At 39.8% G+C, this 16,796-nt stretch overlaps 1 protein-coding gene across 1 annotated transcript in view; it reads left to right on the forward strand.

Annotated features, from left to right (window-relative positions):
• The window catches only part of LOC137652547 (uncharacterized), a 504,806-nt gene extending 488,243 nt beyond the window's left edge, over positions 1-16,563 (forward strand). Inside the window, exons 14-15 of the mRNA XM_068386031.1 lie at positions 8,796-8,871; positions 13,777-16,563. Coding sequence (XP_068242132.1) covers positions 8,796-8,871; positions 13,777-14,504 — 804 coding nt within the window. The 3' untranslated portion in view covers positions 14,505-16,563. The remainder of the gene's footprint in view (positions 1-8,795; positions 8,872-13,776) is intronic.
• Positions 16,564-16,796: the final 233 nt, after the last annotated feature.

The raw sequence follows: 16,796 nt of genomic DNA on the forward strand, positions 1-16,796 counted from the left end.
AGTCCCTTTAGTCTGATTCTATAAAGAGGACATTTTCCGGGTCGATGTTCGCATCTCTACAAGCTGCAAACTTTATGAAGTCCACAAAGTTAGGGTTTTGGCTATCCTTGAGGAATCTGACACAGTCTGAGTTTGGACTACTTGGGTCAGTTTGGGGAATGGGATCCGGAAGGGACGGAGTTTCAACTCGAGGAGGAGAAGAAACCAACTGCTTTTTGGCCAGTGAGGTGCTACTAAAGCCACTGCCCCCCGGAAGGAGCATAGTTTGTGTAAAACTTTCATTAGAAGATTCACTGGAGGGAATAGGTAAATCTTCTTCCAATGGTTCCAATCCAAGGTTAATGCGTCCATGGCATAAGCCTGAGGGTCCAGGTTTGGGGTCACATAACAGGGAAGTTTGTGATTCAGTTGAGTCGCGAATAGATCTACCTGGAGGCCCGGAACCAGCCTGAGTATCCACCGGAAGGAATTTATTTCTAGGGACCATTCCGATTCCAGTGGTTTTGTCCTGGATAGTGAGTCCGCTATCACATTCTGGACTCCTGCTAGGTGAGTTGCTGACAGGAACCAGTTCTTGTCTGCTGCCAAGGCAAAGATAGTGACCAGGACCTGATTCAGGTTGGGTGACTTGGATCCTCCTCTGTTGATGCAGTGTACTACGGCTGTGCTGTCTGAGACTACTCTGATGTGGGACGACCTCGGAGGAGAGATTCTCTTCAGGGTCAAGAACACTGCCATGGCTTCGAGAACATTGATATGGAACTGTTTCATGGCGGGTGACCAAGAGCCCTGAAACATCTGATGTTGGGAGTAACCCCCCCAGCCACTCAGAGACGCGTCTGTATGAACTGTCACTTGTGGAGGGGGGAATTGCAGAGGAACCGATTTGGAGAGGTTCCTTGGTTCGGACCATGGGCGTAGCCTCATTTTTAAGACAGAGGGGATCTTCGAGATCTTGTCTCTTAAAGGTATTGTAGCTCTCTTTCTCCAAACTCGATTGATGTCTTTGAGTTTGGCTTTTAATAGGAGATCTGTTACTGAAGCAAATTGGAGAAGGCCGAGGATTCTTTCTAAAGCTCTTCTGGACACCTGTTTGTGTTTGAGAAAGTTCCTGATCTTGGAAGCTATCTCCCTTACCTTTTTGGGAGGAAGGGAGAGCCTGTGCTTTGAAAGGTCCCACCGAATGCCTAACCATTCGAAGCGGCTTGATGGTTGTAGGCGAGACTTTTGGAGATTGACTTGGAATCCCAGTTTGGCGAGAAATCGAATTATCTTCGTCGTAGCTCTGTTGCATTCCTGGGTCGACTGAGCCCAAATGAGCCAATCGTCCAGATAGGCGATGATCTGTATCCCTTGGTTCCTGAGTTGCTCGAGCACTGTCTCTCCCAGTTTCGTGAATATCCTGGGAGCAATGCTGAGACCGAAGGGCATGACTTTGAACGCAAAGGCTTTCTTGCCTAGGCGGAAGCCTAGGTAAGGAGATGAGTTTCGAGCTACTGGCACTTGATAATAGGCGTCGGTAAGATCGATAGAGGTGGTGACGGCCCCACGGGAAAGTAAGGTCCGTACCTGAGAGATAGTCAGCATACGGAACTTGTCGCAGAGAATGTAAGAGTTTAGTTTTGACAAGTCCAGAACCACTCTCAACGCCGACGAGTCTTTCTTTGTAACTGTAAATAGGCGGCCTTGGAATTTCAGTGATCGAACCCGTTTGATTGCTTTCTTCTTGAGTAACTCTGTGGTGTACTCTTTCAGGATGGGAGTGGGTCTCTGGAAGAAGGTCACTAGTGGAGGTGGAGATCCCTGTGACCATTTCCAACCCAAGCCTTTGGATATTATGCTGTGAGCCCATGGACTGAAGGTCCAATGGTCTCGAAAGTGATAAAGTCTCCCCCCTACCGGGATCACATCATTGCGAGGGAGTGAATTTAGGTCCCTTCCCTCCCCGGGCACCCCTTGATCTAGGTCCGCCTCGATGGCGGAACTGTCCTCTACCTCTGTAGTTTCCTCTCTGGTGTCCACGAAAGGAACCGGAGGGTTCGTAGCTAGGGTTGTATGCAGCGGAGGACATCCAAGAAGACATGGGGTTGGGTTGTGTACCTGGGGGAGCAGTGAGGTAGACCACCTGTTGAGGAAGAGCCGGTTGCTGAGAAGTCGAAGCAGAGGAAGACTGTGTTGACGTGTGGGGAACTGCCGATTGGTGGTAGTGACCCCGGTTCGTCTTGTAAGGGGTAAATCTCTGCTTTTTCTTGAAGAAAGTTTGTTTGTGGGATTCGATCTTCCTTTTGGTGGTGAGGCCCCACCTTACTTGCAAATTTTGGTTTGCCCTCGCAGCGTCCTGAAGAACTTTATTAACTTCATCCTGAGGGAATAGGTTCTTACCCCAGCAGGAGGACGCTATCAGCCTGTTTGGTTCATGTCTGATAGAAGCCTCAGACAGAACGTATTTCCTGCAGCTAACCCGAGCCGACCAGAAGTCGTGGAGGTCAACTTGGTAGGACAGAAGCAGGTTCTTTGTGAAAACCCTGAACAAAGTTTCATTCGGGTAAACAGAGGCTAGGGACTCTATGGAGGTGATGGAGTGGAGGGACCTTGCTAACCTATTACGTGCCTCGAACTCGGTCTTGAGAAGATTCTCTAGTAATCTGGGAAGCTTCTCAGAAAAAAAGAGTAGAGGCGCAGTCTGGGTCTAGCTTCACTACCGTGAAGGTAGAAGAAGCGTCATCCCAGGTGGCAGAGGTACTCGGAATGAGCATTGAGGTGGGGTCCGTCTCTTTGAGAGCCGGCATGGCAGAGCCTTCCTTGACGGCCTGTATTGTCAGATCTGTCACTTTATCTATAAGTGGCAAGGTAATGGACGATGCCGTTGTAAAAATAGTGTAGGCACCTTTGTGTGGAGTGAGCTTGGAGTTGGTACACCCCCATTCTGCTAGAGTCCTGGCCCAGACAGCTTGGGCCTGTTCTTTTAGAAATATCACCGTTTCCTTCGGTGCCTTGTCCATTCTAACCAAGGCATGCTCCTTCAAACGGACGAAGCCGTTGAATGGGAATTCTAGCCCCGTGGGGTAGAATTCTAGGTCCTCTAGAGGGCGGGTTCCTATGCTATCTTGAGTTAGGGTACCATCTAAGTAAGGAGCATGCAAGGCAAACCTCCAAGGGTTGTTTTTATCGAAGAAGGGTAACTTCGACGCGTCTGGGGCTGAAGGCGGAGGAATCTGAGTTCCGGAGCGGATCAGATTCGCCACCATATCTTTTAGCTCCGTCATAGCCCCAGAGTGTTGCTGAATTTGTTCTTTAATCATATCCCTGATTAAGTTGACGGATAAGGAGGGTTCCTGAGAACCACCCGCCGACGAAGCCTTGGACTTGGCGGACTTCGACTTCTTAGAAGTTATGGTTTTATGAGAAGTACCAGGGATATCAGGAGCAGTCGATGGTCCGGGGACCGGTGACGTAGACAATAGCGAAGCTGAACTAGGCATTGACTTATAATTACGGAGTGGCTTCACCTTGGGTCGTATGGGGACGGAGGGATCCCGAGGAGAAGCCGTAGGCTTATCAAAGCTGAAAAAGGAAGAGGTAGAAGAAGGAGTAGGAGATAAAAAAGTTTCCACCAACTCGACACCACCTACCTGCTCGTCCATGGGCTCGATGTCTAAATCCAGAGCCGACACATCCCCCGATAATAGAGATTCGTCTTCCGTGGGGATGGTCGCTCTGACCGCTTCAATTAAAGGGGCAGCCGCCTCCGGAGTGACTGCTGCAGTGGTAGAGCCTGGGAATAGTCGGGAGGCCATGTCTCCGTCGAGGAGATAGGGTGCGCCAGACGGAGCATTCCTGCCGAAGCCCGACACCCAAGGACAAAGAGCAGCTCTTGCCGACCTAAGAGATTCATCATCAGCCTGAAAGAGGTGAGGGGATTAGTGATGAAGGAGAAGGATCGATCTCTGAAATAAGCGATGTATACATAATTAAGGAACAAATTAAATCATCGCCAAAGGATAAAAGGAACAAAACGAAAACCAACTTACGTCATCGTTCAGGAGTAAGGAGGACAACTCGTAACAGAGCGTGCACGATTCCGGGAACCACACCATGTATGGGGCTTGTCCCGGCTCCCGAATAAAGGAGATAGCGCAATGTGCATGCGACCGGCAGAGGTCATGTCCAACGGGATCGTTGAAAGAGGCGGGGCAGCCCTTGGCAGCGCAGCGGACCTTCTGTAAAAGAAAGGAGACATAAGTCTGGATGTTCCTTGAGACTCTGGTAAGGGATTAAGATCTACTAACAGAGTCTAGATAGCATTAGATATGTGTGCATAGAATGGTTCAATGAATGAGAGCCGGAGCTCCATATTAAAATATTTTAAATATAAAATTTTTCTGCACCAGAGTGTGCCGGAGCAATCTATAATGAGTCCGTATCACTATAAACATTATTAAAATAAGAATAAAATAAATTAATGTAAGCTGCGGAACCTCCGACAGGGTCGAGGATTCAGTGATAGGCCCGTAACCAAATAAATTATAAAATACAAGCAGTAGCTAAAAGCTAATGCTAACATCATTGCTAAGCGTATTGGTGATCTCCGGTGAAGCCGGAGCTCCGGTGAAAGGTCCGGAATAAATAAGTTGTGATTAATAATGAATATTTTGTGTGGATATGGCCGTAGCCGGAGTCTAGGTGCAAGGGACCACCGGGGGGATGAGGCCCTGCCAGAGGGTTGCACTCCAAATGATATATAACTATAGGTTCCAATTTCAATGAGTATCCCTCATGGCGGAGTAGAAATCAAGGCGGAGTGGATGAATGTTCAGATCCTACTCCCAAGCCGTAGCGGGGAGAGGACGGAACTACGAGGGGAACAGGTGGCGTCATAAAGCTGGCCCAAAACAATGACTCACACACGAACAGGACCTATTAATAACGCTAGCTATATTAACAGTAACCACATAATAAAATAAATTGTGAAATATCATATACCCGTAGAGGGAGAGGGGGGAGGGAGAACCCGTGATCGTATAAAACGGAAAACGGGAAATCCACCTCTCCTACTCGAGGCTAAGAAAGAAAACGAGAGAAAGGGTAACTCATGACTGTAGCGACAGAAAACGAGAACTCCATGCTCTCGCTCTTGTGGTTACACTATAAAGAACCTAATTAAGCACACTATAATATGATATAAATATAACAATAAAATTGTAACATCAAATACAAGACTACGAACGAAGAATAACGTCTGCGTTAACAAAATTTAAAAGGATATAGTCCACTGACGAACACCTCTCAGGGCGGGTACTAAACTCTAATAAAGCCAGAACGCTATTCTTGTTCGTCCAGACTTGACTTGCTAGCAAAAAGTACCATAGGAAATAATAATAATAATGGTTCAAAAAGGCGTAAGGCCAGTGACTTAACCAAGAACCTAACTGACAGCGTACCAAATGGGCAAGACTAACATGAAATTCCCAGCGAGGCAAATCAAAACAACAATGGCTGCCGACACCGCGGAAGGCCAAGCCGGTCGAAATAAAAAACAACACAATACTGGGAAGAGTACAACTGCCCGGTACTGCAAAAAGCTGTCAAAACAAACTATGGTACTTAACATTGGTATTGGTGAAGTTGGAGCTTCGGCCATGATGAAAATAATCCACGAAACGTGAAAACACCGAGAACACAAAAATCTAAGACCAAGCTAGCAAGTCCAAAACAGAAGGATGTCTCAGAGGGCGCTCGCGTCGGGCGTCGGTGGAGTGGCTCAAGTGCGGTATCTGGGGCCTCTGTTACGGCCCTTCCCTTTGATGGAGGAATTATCTAAATGGAAGACAGCCTGTGAATAGTGGTTTTCACACGCCCCTGCTTTATACACGACACCCACAAGGTGCTCGCGCGAGGGTAGTAACCTCTGCATTCCATGCTTTTATCTTTCTCTGGTATATTTGGAAGGTTTATATCAGAAAAGTGTAAAGAAGGACCCTTTTCACCGGCCGTCACAGTTCGACCCAGAAATGTCCAATGCGTGGGCATTTTTTTGTTTTTTGTGGGGTTTTTACCTATCATATTTTAGTCTAGTTATTGTAGGACTGAAATGAGGGATACTAGTTTTTTCTTGCGATAGAAATTCTATTATTCATGTATTTGTCAACCATTTTTTCTCTTTCATTAGTGTAATAATTTTTTTTCTTTCAATATAGTTCCACTCACCCTGTGTCCTGTCACCAGCCTAGAGTTAATTTACATTTTTTCCTTTCTCCTAATGTTTTTAAAGTTTAATTAAGCTTGAAGAGATCTTGCCTTGAAAGTATACTTCTCCTCTTATTTAGGACTCCGTGCATAACACTGGAGAGAGACGGGGAACCCAAGAAAAGAAAATAGAGAAATTTGAGGTTCTAGCTGGGTCCCCTTGCCCAGTATAAAATATCGAGGGGTGGTGCCCAGTTCTCTTGACTGTTTACCTTTTGCCCAGATTTCTTGGTATTCCACCGTTTATTCTTTTTGTGTAGTGAAGGTTGGAGTGTGGTCGGCATTCGGACACTAGACAGTCTGTGCATGCTACATCTGACCACAGTCCGCAAACCACTACAGCATAACCTACCGGGCCTGGATACATCTAATCTGAGACCTGTGGTGGCCACTTGACAAGTGATTTAGCTACCTCAGCTCCCGTACAGGACTAGTAGCAGTCGTTCTAGGGCAGATGTTACCCAGCATAAATCTGTGATGAATAGATAGAATGATTGGCCTTTTCTTCCTTTATCTTTCCCTTTCTTGAGTCACAGCATCCGGAGGACTCTGCAAGCTAGACTACCTCCGACTGTGGGTAAGAACCATTTTCTCTTGTGTGGTCTTAAATATTGCATATATTTTGCTATGTCCCCAATCTCTCTTTGAGGGGGAGTTGTGCTTTGTTTAAGTTTAAGGTGGTTATTATCACTTAAGTCACAGTGCTTGTATCCATGCATTCACCATGATTGCTCAGGCTGTTAAACTCCCCAGCTTTACTAGACTGAAATTTTACGTGGTCTCAGGGTAACTTTCACACTTTTTACGAGCTCAGAACTTTAACGCAGGTCAAGTTTTCCCACCTGTTGGAATTTGGACTTCCACCCACCAAAGGGCAAGTCTCCATAGTAAAGAGCGAAGGGTATGTATACGTGTAGGAACAACTGACAAATTTGGAAGTATTTTGTAATTTCCTATACAAACCTGAGCTCTTTATTCATACTTGTTCTGCCATCACCTATCCTCAAATGAAGTCCTGCCTGCAATCAAAAGTGAGGGATCTCACTTGGTGAGTGTGAGAGCAGGGTGGCTGGTCTACCCCTCATTACCCCCGTTAACTAGCAGTGTGTTATTGACACCTCGTGTAAAATTTTATGGCTAGATTCCAGCTATGCTGAAAACTTATATCCATTGTAAAGACTTCAGGTTTGTTTAATTAGGGAGAATACAAATTACTTTCAAATTTGTCACAGTTTTTTGTATTGTAACTTTATTGTGCTTTATTGTGTTGGCCTTTTGTAATTTTTTTTTCAATTAGGCCTTCTCAAAGTTTAAATATAATTGTGATGCTTTTCATGTTTATTTAGCATTTTGCGTGTTCCATCTTGATAATAGTGTTCAATACAGTATTACATTAACCATAACCTCATCAATACGATTCATACACATATAGAATAGAAACATTATTTAAGCTTTGTTTTGCAGGAACTCAAATGGTGATTATCTAGTTTTTTTTCCATTTGATGAGCATTATTGTGTGTATGGGATGGGGTTAATTTTTAAAAAGTTTTTAAAATGCAACAACTTGATACAATGGCAATTTTATCCACCAGATATTCAAAAGTCACAAATATTAATTAGAAAATCTAATTCTACCAAGAAAAAACTCCTCTATCCTTCTGGCAAGGAGTATGGGTCATTTTCTTGCAAAAATTTATCTTGGTGTGCCTTGTTTAACACTGCCGACATCATCTGCCTGTTACGAGATAGGTTTTCCATGTACTAGTACAGGCTTCCTTTTAAGCCAGTACTGACTGAGGCTCTAACAGCTCCCACATTCCTGTAATTAACTGTTAGGAGGTTGTTAGAGTCAACTTTGCTCCCATATGGACCTGGAAGGATGTCGTATCCATAAAAGAAACAACCTTCCAGTTTGGTTATATAGGACTACTTCCCATGAATGAGTTAATCTCCCTATTTTAAAGGATGAAAGGTTTGTATACCTGTTGGAACAAAGAGATTTTAAAAGCAATTTTTATTGTTCTTAGCTGTACAGACCCGAGACCTTTGAATTATAAATTTCCCACTTCGGCTATCCCTATTAATCCTATACCTAATGGCAAAATTACTATTGTGTGACAGGCAGGTGGGCAGGGCTTCCCCCTCACACCACCTCTCATTGGCTGCTCCATTGCCACTAAAGACCAATCCCTATTTCAAAGTACTCTGGTTTGTATAACTAGGAAATATACAAATTGCTTTTAAAATTTATTCTTTTGATTGCATAGAGTTCTTAATGCAGTAGCTTGGAATCACAAATCATAACTATTTGTTTTAAGGGTATAGCTTTTAATAGCTTTAAATCCCAAATTATAACTATTTTTATTAAAGGAATAGTTTTTAATACAATAGCTTGGAATTCAAAGTCATCACTGTTTTCAATCCATAGTTTATAGCTTTAAACCATAAATTCTAAAAAATTTTAATACTTAACATTTTAATTTTAATACAATGTTTATTATTTGTTTAACATTTGCCAAAACATTTTACCAAAATTATATTTTCCCTAGCGTTGTGTGCGACCATTTGCTAGTAGGCGACCAGAGATGGCAGAAGTCTTCAATGATTTGGAGAAGCACCAGTCATGTAAGTTTTAAAATTTTCCAAATTCTCTGAGTATGGTCATTTACAATAATTTCTTATCAGCATATTAGCTATAAATTTATGTATTTTAATGAATTTGATCAAATATCTAGTGGTTGACATTTTTTTTTAAATACATGTATACTTCAATTATGTTGCATAAAAATTAAAATAGCCCATTTTTCAGGTTCACTAATATTGGTTAGTTGGACAGTTGTATATTTTATCTAGCACCATTTGACATAGGTAACATGTTAATTCAGAGCAAATTATGTACCTTTTAATTTTAATACTTAAGAGAAGACATACCATATACAGTAGAGTAGTTTTGCCTTTTCTATAAAATGGCATGAAAATGAGGTAAAAATCATGTGAAAACTGTGTAGCATATGGGCACCTCATGACATTTCGTGCTATTTATGTTGTACTTCTCCACAAAAAAATGCCCATATGGCCCAAAATATTTACTCAAAGATTTATGCAATACTCGTGACCCAATTCAAATTTGTATGCTTGTATCCTGATTTGCTCATATTCAAAGTTACTCGTAACCCAAAGTTCTATTTACCTCTATAGACGTTCAGATAATGTATGGAAGCTATAGAAATCTGGCAGTTACCAGTAAGACTTGGGTTACCACAAACATATTTACCTACCCAAGTGAAATTGCCAATTCTCCAACAAATGTGAGAAGAACCTCTTATAGCAACTTCACATTTGATTATAATGTTATGATAATCTGCTTGTTTCTTTAACTACATGAATCAACCCCTACTGCCTACAAGCTTTTCACTTTCACTCCATTCCCTCTTTTCTTTGGTCAGTGTGTCAAGCAATCTTTTTGCTTACTCGGAAATAGCCATAAAACTGCCTGGGGTACAATGATGACTGTTCTTCCAATAAAAAAACTAACAATCTGTCTATCTCAATAATGTGACATTATGCTGCTTCGTAATTTTATAGGAACAGATTCCTTCATGTGATTAAGGATATGATCTTTATCCTTGTTAATCATCAGAATAGTCTAACATCTAATTTTGAACAAGCAGCTAATACTTGCTGGCGATTTTCCATCTACCCGTTTCACAATCAAAGTATCTCTTAGCTTCACTTCTGCGGTGATGGCTTTCTTTTTCTTTGATGCTCTGCCATCATCTGTCTTATACTTGGGAGCCCCAATGAAGAGCTAAAATTAATGGCAGAAATTTATCTGAAAAGCATAGCGGAAACAAAAATCCAGAATGACGTGCACAAAGAAGAGAGCCTATGGTAACTTGAGGACATTCATATGCTGTTTTCTTCCATCACCAAAATGGAATATTGGTTCTCAGCACTTTTGGAAACTAGTCTATTCATTTGTATTAGCAGCGCAAACGTAAGAATTTGAAATACCATTTTTTAATGGCTTATGGGAGATGCACTGTATCCACATAATATTGTAAGATTAGACCATCATAACTCAAGGGCCTACTTTTGTATACAGTATTGTAGTAATATCATGATACTGTCCTGTATGATAATAGTAATTGTAATGATAGTAAAACAGTAATGAAAAACCACACAAATACACAACACCACCTGCAAACTATTTGGCACCAAGTTTGTCAGATCAGGTCATACTCATACTGTATAAAGACATTACTGATGAAAGTCATTATGAGGCTCTAAATATGTCCAGTACAGTACTGTATATATTTGTAATATTTGATAATATAAAATGTATGATGAAAATATTTTTGTATTTGATTGCTGATATGATGAGGAAGAGGAAAGTCCCAGAAAAGTTGGTAAGAATGATTCAGATGATGTACAAAAGAACAGGAACAAAAGTAATAAGATCAGTTAAGGTTATGGAAACCTTTGAAGTTAGTGATGGATTACACCTGGTATCAGTATTAAGGGGGCTGGCCAGTAAGGTAATATATAAGGGTATAGGGAGAAAAATGCAAAATCTGGAACAAATTTGAGCTTTTTATGGCAATGGAGAATGCGTATACAAAATAATTTGTCAAAATCCTTCTTACTTTCATAGCAATAAGGTAATTAGTAAAAGTAACTCAACAAGTCTTAAACGTTGATCCATATAACAAATGCAGTACAGTATTTCTACTATTATCATAAATTTTGATAATTATTGTACAGTATTTTAATATCAAACAAATTGTGAGCAATGGCATCTATAGACATTCTTTGAGTCACCAAACAGGGAGAGCTTATCTTACTTCTTGATCGTGAGCAGAAACCTTGTGGAGAGAGTACACGTTTGAGTTTTCCTTTGACATTTCCCATGCTTTTACGTCTCTTTTTCTTTATTTTGGCTTGAATTTCATCATGTCAAAGAAGGAAAGACAATCAAAACATCTCCCTAACATATAGAAGAAGAAAATTTGCTCTAATATTCACATAATATTGGTGATATTGGCAGGTAATTAAGGAGATAGAGGCACAGGAGAAGGCAGGAGGGGACCGGGAACCTAAAGAAGCAAGATATTGGGCAAAGGAATCTTTATTTATGATTGAATTTTGATGAACATCCTAGTTTTTATTTATTAATACCCAAAAAAGAATATGAAATTTATGATAATCATGACTTATTAATATTTTCTTTGTAAAAAATGCAAAACATTTGAGTTTGACCTGACTTTCACTTGCTTTTACATCTGCTTCCCTTGTTTCGGCAAGAATTTCATGATTTCAAAGAGGAAAAGACAATCAACATATCTTGCTAATATACAAAAGAAGAAAATTTGCTCTAATATTCGCATTATATCAGCAATATTAGTGGAGCCAGTGAAGGAGAGAGAGTATACCTTGACACAGGAAAAGGCAAGAGGGACCAGTAGCCTAAAGAAGCAAGATATTGGCCAAGGGATCTTCACTTATGATTAAATTGTGATAAAAAACAAGGTTTTGATGTATTAATACCCCAAAAGGTATATAAAATTCATAATCGTGATTTATTAATATTTTCTTTGTAAAAATGCAATGAAAAACTTTGAACGGCCATTTCTCAAAACTATACTTACTGACCTCCAAATTTTGTCTTCACCTGTAGTTTTAAAGATATAGCATTGAAATTTGGTATATAATTTGGAAAGACAATATAGAACAGTGAAATAATCCCCTTTTTCCCATTTTTGTTTAAGTTTTTCTTTCTTTTTCCCTGATTTTTAGGGTTTATTTTTTTTTGCCATAATGAAAAAATTCATACCTAGTAAGAAAATTACTTTAATAAAAGAAAAAAAGTCTTCATTTAGTTTGAGGTCTACATCTACATCAGGTGTATATATAGTAGAACAGTAATCACAGGTTGTAATATTAAGTATCAAGGGAGGAGATAGAATTTGAAAACTTTTTGGGGGGATAGATCTCACTGGCATCACAAAACCAAAGGTCAAGGTGAAAATTATATACGGTTTGGAGATGTTCCAAGTCACCCTATTAAGTGGTATGAACGTTGAAGTCATGTCCTTAAAACAAAGCATTGGCTGGCTGGCTCCCCTAAACCCTTTTTTATTTCTGCTGGTCATGGAGGTGTTAAGTGAAGAGATCAGAAATGAAGAGTTGTGGGAGTTGCTATATGCAAATGATTTGGTGCTTACTACTGAAAATGAAGAAGACGTACTGAGAAGGGTTGTAGTGGGAGACTTTGGAGAGGGGTGGCTTAAGGGTAGATGTGGATAAGACTGAGATTATCGTTAGCAGTAAGGAGAGTAGGGACAGGATAGACGTAAATGAAAGTAGAGGTTCTATTACAAAATAGGTGGAACAATTTAGATACTTGGGATCTACTGTAAATTGGGAGGGAGGATGTGAAGCTGAAGTTGAGAATAGGATAAAAGCAGCCTTGGGGTAATGGAGGGAGGTAGTGGGAGTGGTATGTGATAACAAAATGCCAATCAGGGTTAAAAGTCAAGATGTATAGCACAGTAATAAGACCGGTGTTAACGTATGGATCAAGAATAGGGGCTTTAAGATAAAAAGAGGAAGCAAAGTTTGAGAGAACACAGATGTGAATGCTGAGGTGGATTATGGGAATATCGTTGCATGAAAGATGAGAAAATTATGAAGGAAGAAGAATGGCAGGTGTTATAAAGATTGCAGAGATGATAAGAGTGTCTCAAGTGAGATGGGTGGCACATGATGAGGATGGATGATGGAGGGGGAGTGAGTGAGGGGTTGGGAGGAACCTGGTAGGGGTGAAGATCAAGAGGAAAGCAGAGAATTAGATGGTGAGATAAGATGAAGGTTGATATGGAGAGAAGAATTTTGGTGGAAGAAAATACCTTTGATGGAAGGCATTGAAGAGCTCATTAGGCAACTGTCCCCTTAATGGAAGGATAACAGTAGGAAAGAAGAAAAAGACATAAGGAAAGATCCCAATATTTTTTTCTCTATGAAATACAGTAAAGGTAAAATTTGTAGAGTTCAGTTCCTTTTATCATAAGCTTGAATAATTTGCTTTTAAATGAAGTTTATTATTTCAAATTGAAAAATAACGTAGTACACAGCAGTGGAAACTAACCAAACACGCTGCCACCAAATTAATTTGTTTGATATTCCTCAATATTTTTTTGTGTATTCATAATACTGATGATAATAAGGATGCATGTAACTAGTTTTAATAAGTTCTAATGAATCTTTTGGATTTTAGATTATATTAGAGATGATTAGTTACTCGGCAGCTCTCTAGTCCAGGTGGTGCCAAACAGGAAATAGTGAAGGGACTACTAGTTTTTAGTTTTTTTTAATCAAACTGCCCATGCAAAGCTTATGTAATTCAATTTGAGCTTCTATAATTTTATTTTTAAAATTTTGGTTCTTGTGTTCAACATAAGAATGGCATCATAAATTTTATTTTGAACATTTGATCTTTTGTGTTCATTAATTATAACTTTTGCATTCCAGATATATGGTCAAACTGGCAAGCTGCCTCAAGCTCCCCTTACCACCTCCAGTTACAGCATGACATGACAGTCAAGTCTAATATGACTCCAGGGAAACTAACTTCTCAGTCTTCTATTCCCCTAACAATGCATCCGCCATCTCAGTCATTAACATTAAAGCAGCCCCCATCCATTCCTCCTCCTATTCCAAATTCCTCTAACCACCATAACTATCCCATCCATCCACAAGATGGCTTCAGATTCGGCTATCTACCTCCACGTCAGTACTGCTGGAAACAGGGTAATAGAGATGCCTACCATTATGGCATAGGCAATCCAGCCCTAGAAGGTCGGCCAGTTCTTAATCCTTTGGCACTCAATGTGGCTGTAATTCCTGAGCCACCACCTACTTACTATGAAGCAGTCTCCCCCAATGGTTGTTCTCCATTAGGTGGTAACAATGGCCATGTAAATATGATACCAGACTTCGAAGTTCTCCACATCGGCACCGCATCTCAAAATTTACCTAATCATCCTACAAGTAACCGGTTCACACAGGGTATCGTTAATTCAGAAAAAGAGGGTGGGTCCAATATTCCTCTCTTATCTTTACTAGGTCAGTCTACAGCTCCAAGTAACAAATCTGAACCTAGTAGGCCATCAGCTGCAAATAAGAAATCTGTCTTTCATGGTAATGATGATGATGATGATGATGATGAGGATGATGATGACGACGATGATGATGATTAAAATCAAGTCTTGGCAGTAGAGTTTTTATGAATGAATTGTGTATTGTTGAAATTTTGTTTTTTGAAATATTGATCATTCTGAAGTATATAGATCATTTTAAAATACAAATGTATATCAATTTTACAGTAATTTCAAATATTACACTTCTTATTTAACATAGCATTTGAGGAAAAGTTTAAAATGGAACTGCAATGTAATTAAGTGACAGATTATCTATATTTGTATGAGCAATGGTAATTTTTTTTTATATATTGTATATAGAATATTGTATCTATATTTAAAACTGAATTGTATTAATGCTATGATATTTTAATTAAACTACTATATACTATAAAAATTACTTATTTAGAAAAAAATATTTTTTATTTGTGCCAAATAAGTATTCTCATGGAAATACTCCTTTGATCCAAATCTTGCTACTTTTAGATAAATTAATGTAAGGCTTAGTGTAAAAATTGTCGGTCTTAGGCTATCAACTATGAAGTTACTTGTGCCTACTTTAGTTTTATGTTTTACCCATCGTATACTTATGCCTACTTTTGTTTTATGTTTTACCCATTGTATACTCATGCCTACTTTTGTTTTATGTTTTACCCATTGAATACTTATGCCTACTGTTGTTGTATGTTTTACCCGGAGTGTAATTTGTTATACTTTTGATAAGTGTATTAACTAGAATATATAGAATTACTGTAGTTTACCTTAGATAGGAAAATAGAATTTTATTTTATGAAACTACTATTCTCACCTGGCGCTCATACTGCTTTGTCCACGAAGTTGACTAAATTTTGACATTACCCCAAAAAACTAAGAATTTCTTGTTTTCTTCCCTTCAAGAGGCCATGCCACTTGCCCACCAAGGTAACATCTGGTGGTTAATGTCAACGCTATTCAGTCTTGGTGTCAAAACTAATATCATATCCTCTAAACCCCATTACTTAGTGGGGAGAAGGATGGTTATGTACTGTATATGAACACCAGGTGAGTATAGAAATAACAAAAATTATCCAAATTCAGTTTATCCCCATGAACCTCCCCTGATGTCCATATTGCTGACTCACTCTGAAGGAGGTAATTCATGAAGGAAAGACCACCTGCTGCTTTCTTGGAAAACAGTGCAGTCACACCTGAAATTAGACAAAGAAAACAAAGATAGAACAGCTGGTGAACAAAAAACAGAGAGGCAGCAGAGTATGTTTGCTCTCTATAAAGGCCAAATTAAAAGTGGTAGAGCTAGTGAGTGTGCTGGGGGTAGTAACCTTTCGCTACTGCCAGGAGCTTAGCTTCCACCTCAGAACATATTGTTTTCTCCATCTAATCTTTGATTTGTGGCCTGTCTTTTTGCCCTAGTAGAGCTGAAAATAAAGTAAAATTTCAGCAAAATAAAAGCAAGGAATACTTAACCAGCAGAAAATCCTTCACTAAACCCAAACCTGTAAAATGTCAAATTATGAAGAACAATCAAGTGAAACTTGACTATGTGTTACATTAGATGTAAGCAATACTTACCATGCGAAACTGAAAGGTATTTGTCACCGACAAAAAACTTCATTTCCCATTTTAGGAGGTCCTGAACTTACAAACTTAATAGGTTCCAACAGGCTGTTTGTGAGCCGAATTTTGTTATGTTTTGCACTAGGGTAGGCCTAACCTGAATCCCATGACTATGATTTCATGCTGGAAAAGTTAACAAATAGTTGGGTTTCATATGAAATAGATATCAGGTTATTACAAATGTTGTTTTGCCTACTGTATTAAATGATATGATATTGTTTTATTACAGTATTTCTTTATCTTCAGTTGGATTTGTGTTTGTATCTCCAAATGTTTGCAAGTTTGGTACCATCTGTATAGCATACGATGGGAAAATTCCTATTCTGATTCCAATTACATCTAGATATATGCCAAACATTAATGACACAGAGTGAGTACCATACAGTGAAAATTATTCAGACCACTTTGGATATTCCTTAAAAGTAGAATACACCTATGTTTAAATAACAATCTGCTTACCTCTTTCACATGAAACTAGGCTCAAACATAAATTTTCAATATTAAACTTAGCCGGTGATTATATAAGCTGCAGCTCTGCTGCCCGACAGAAAAACTCTACGTTCAAAATCTGCCAGCGATCGCTATGCAGGTAGGGGGTGTACTTCAACAGCGCCATCTGTCGAGCAGGTACTCAGTACTCAATGTAAACACAGAACTCAATTTTCTCTCTGTCGTGCCACCGGCAAGACCTACTAAATTCGCTGTTGCTTACTGGATTGGTTTTCACATATTTTGGTG

The sequence above is a fragment of the Palaemon carinicauda genome, chromosome 13 (assembly GCF_036898095.1).
Source record: "Palaemon carinicauda isolate YSFRI2023 chromosome 13, ASM3689809v2, whole genome shotgun sequence".
Classification (NCBI taxonomy): domain Eukaryota; kingdom Metazoa; phylum Arthropoda; class Malacostraca; order Decapoda; family Palaemonidae; genus Palaemon; species Palaemon carinicauda.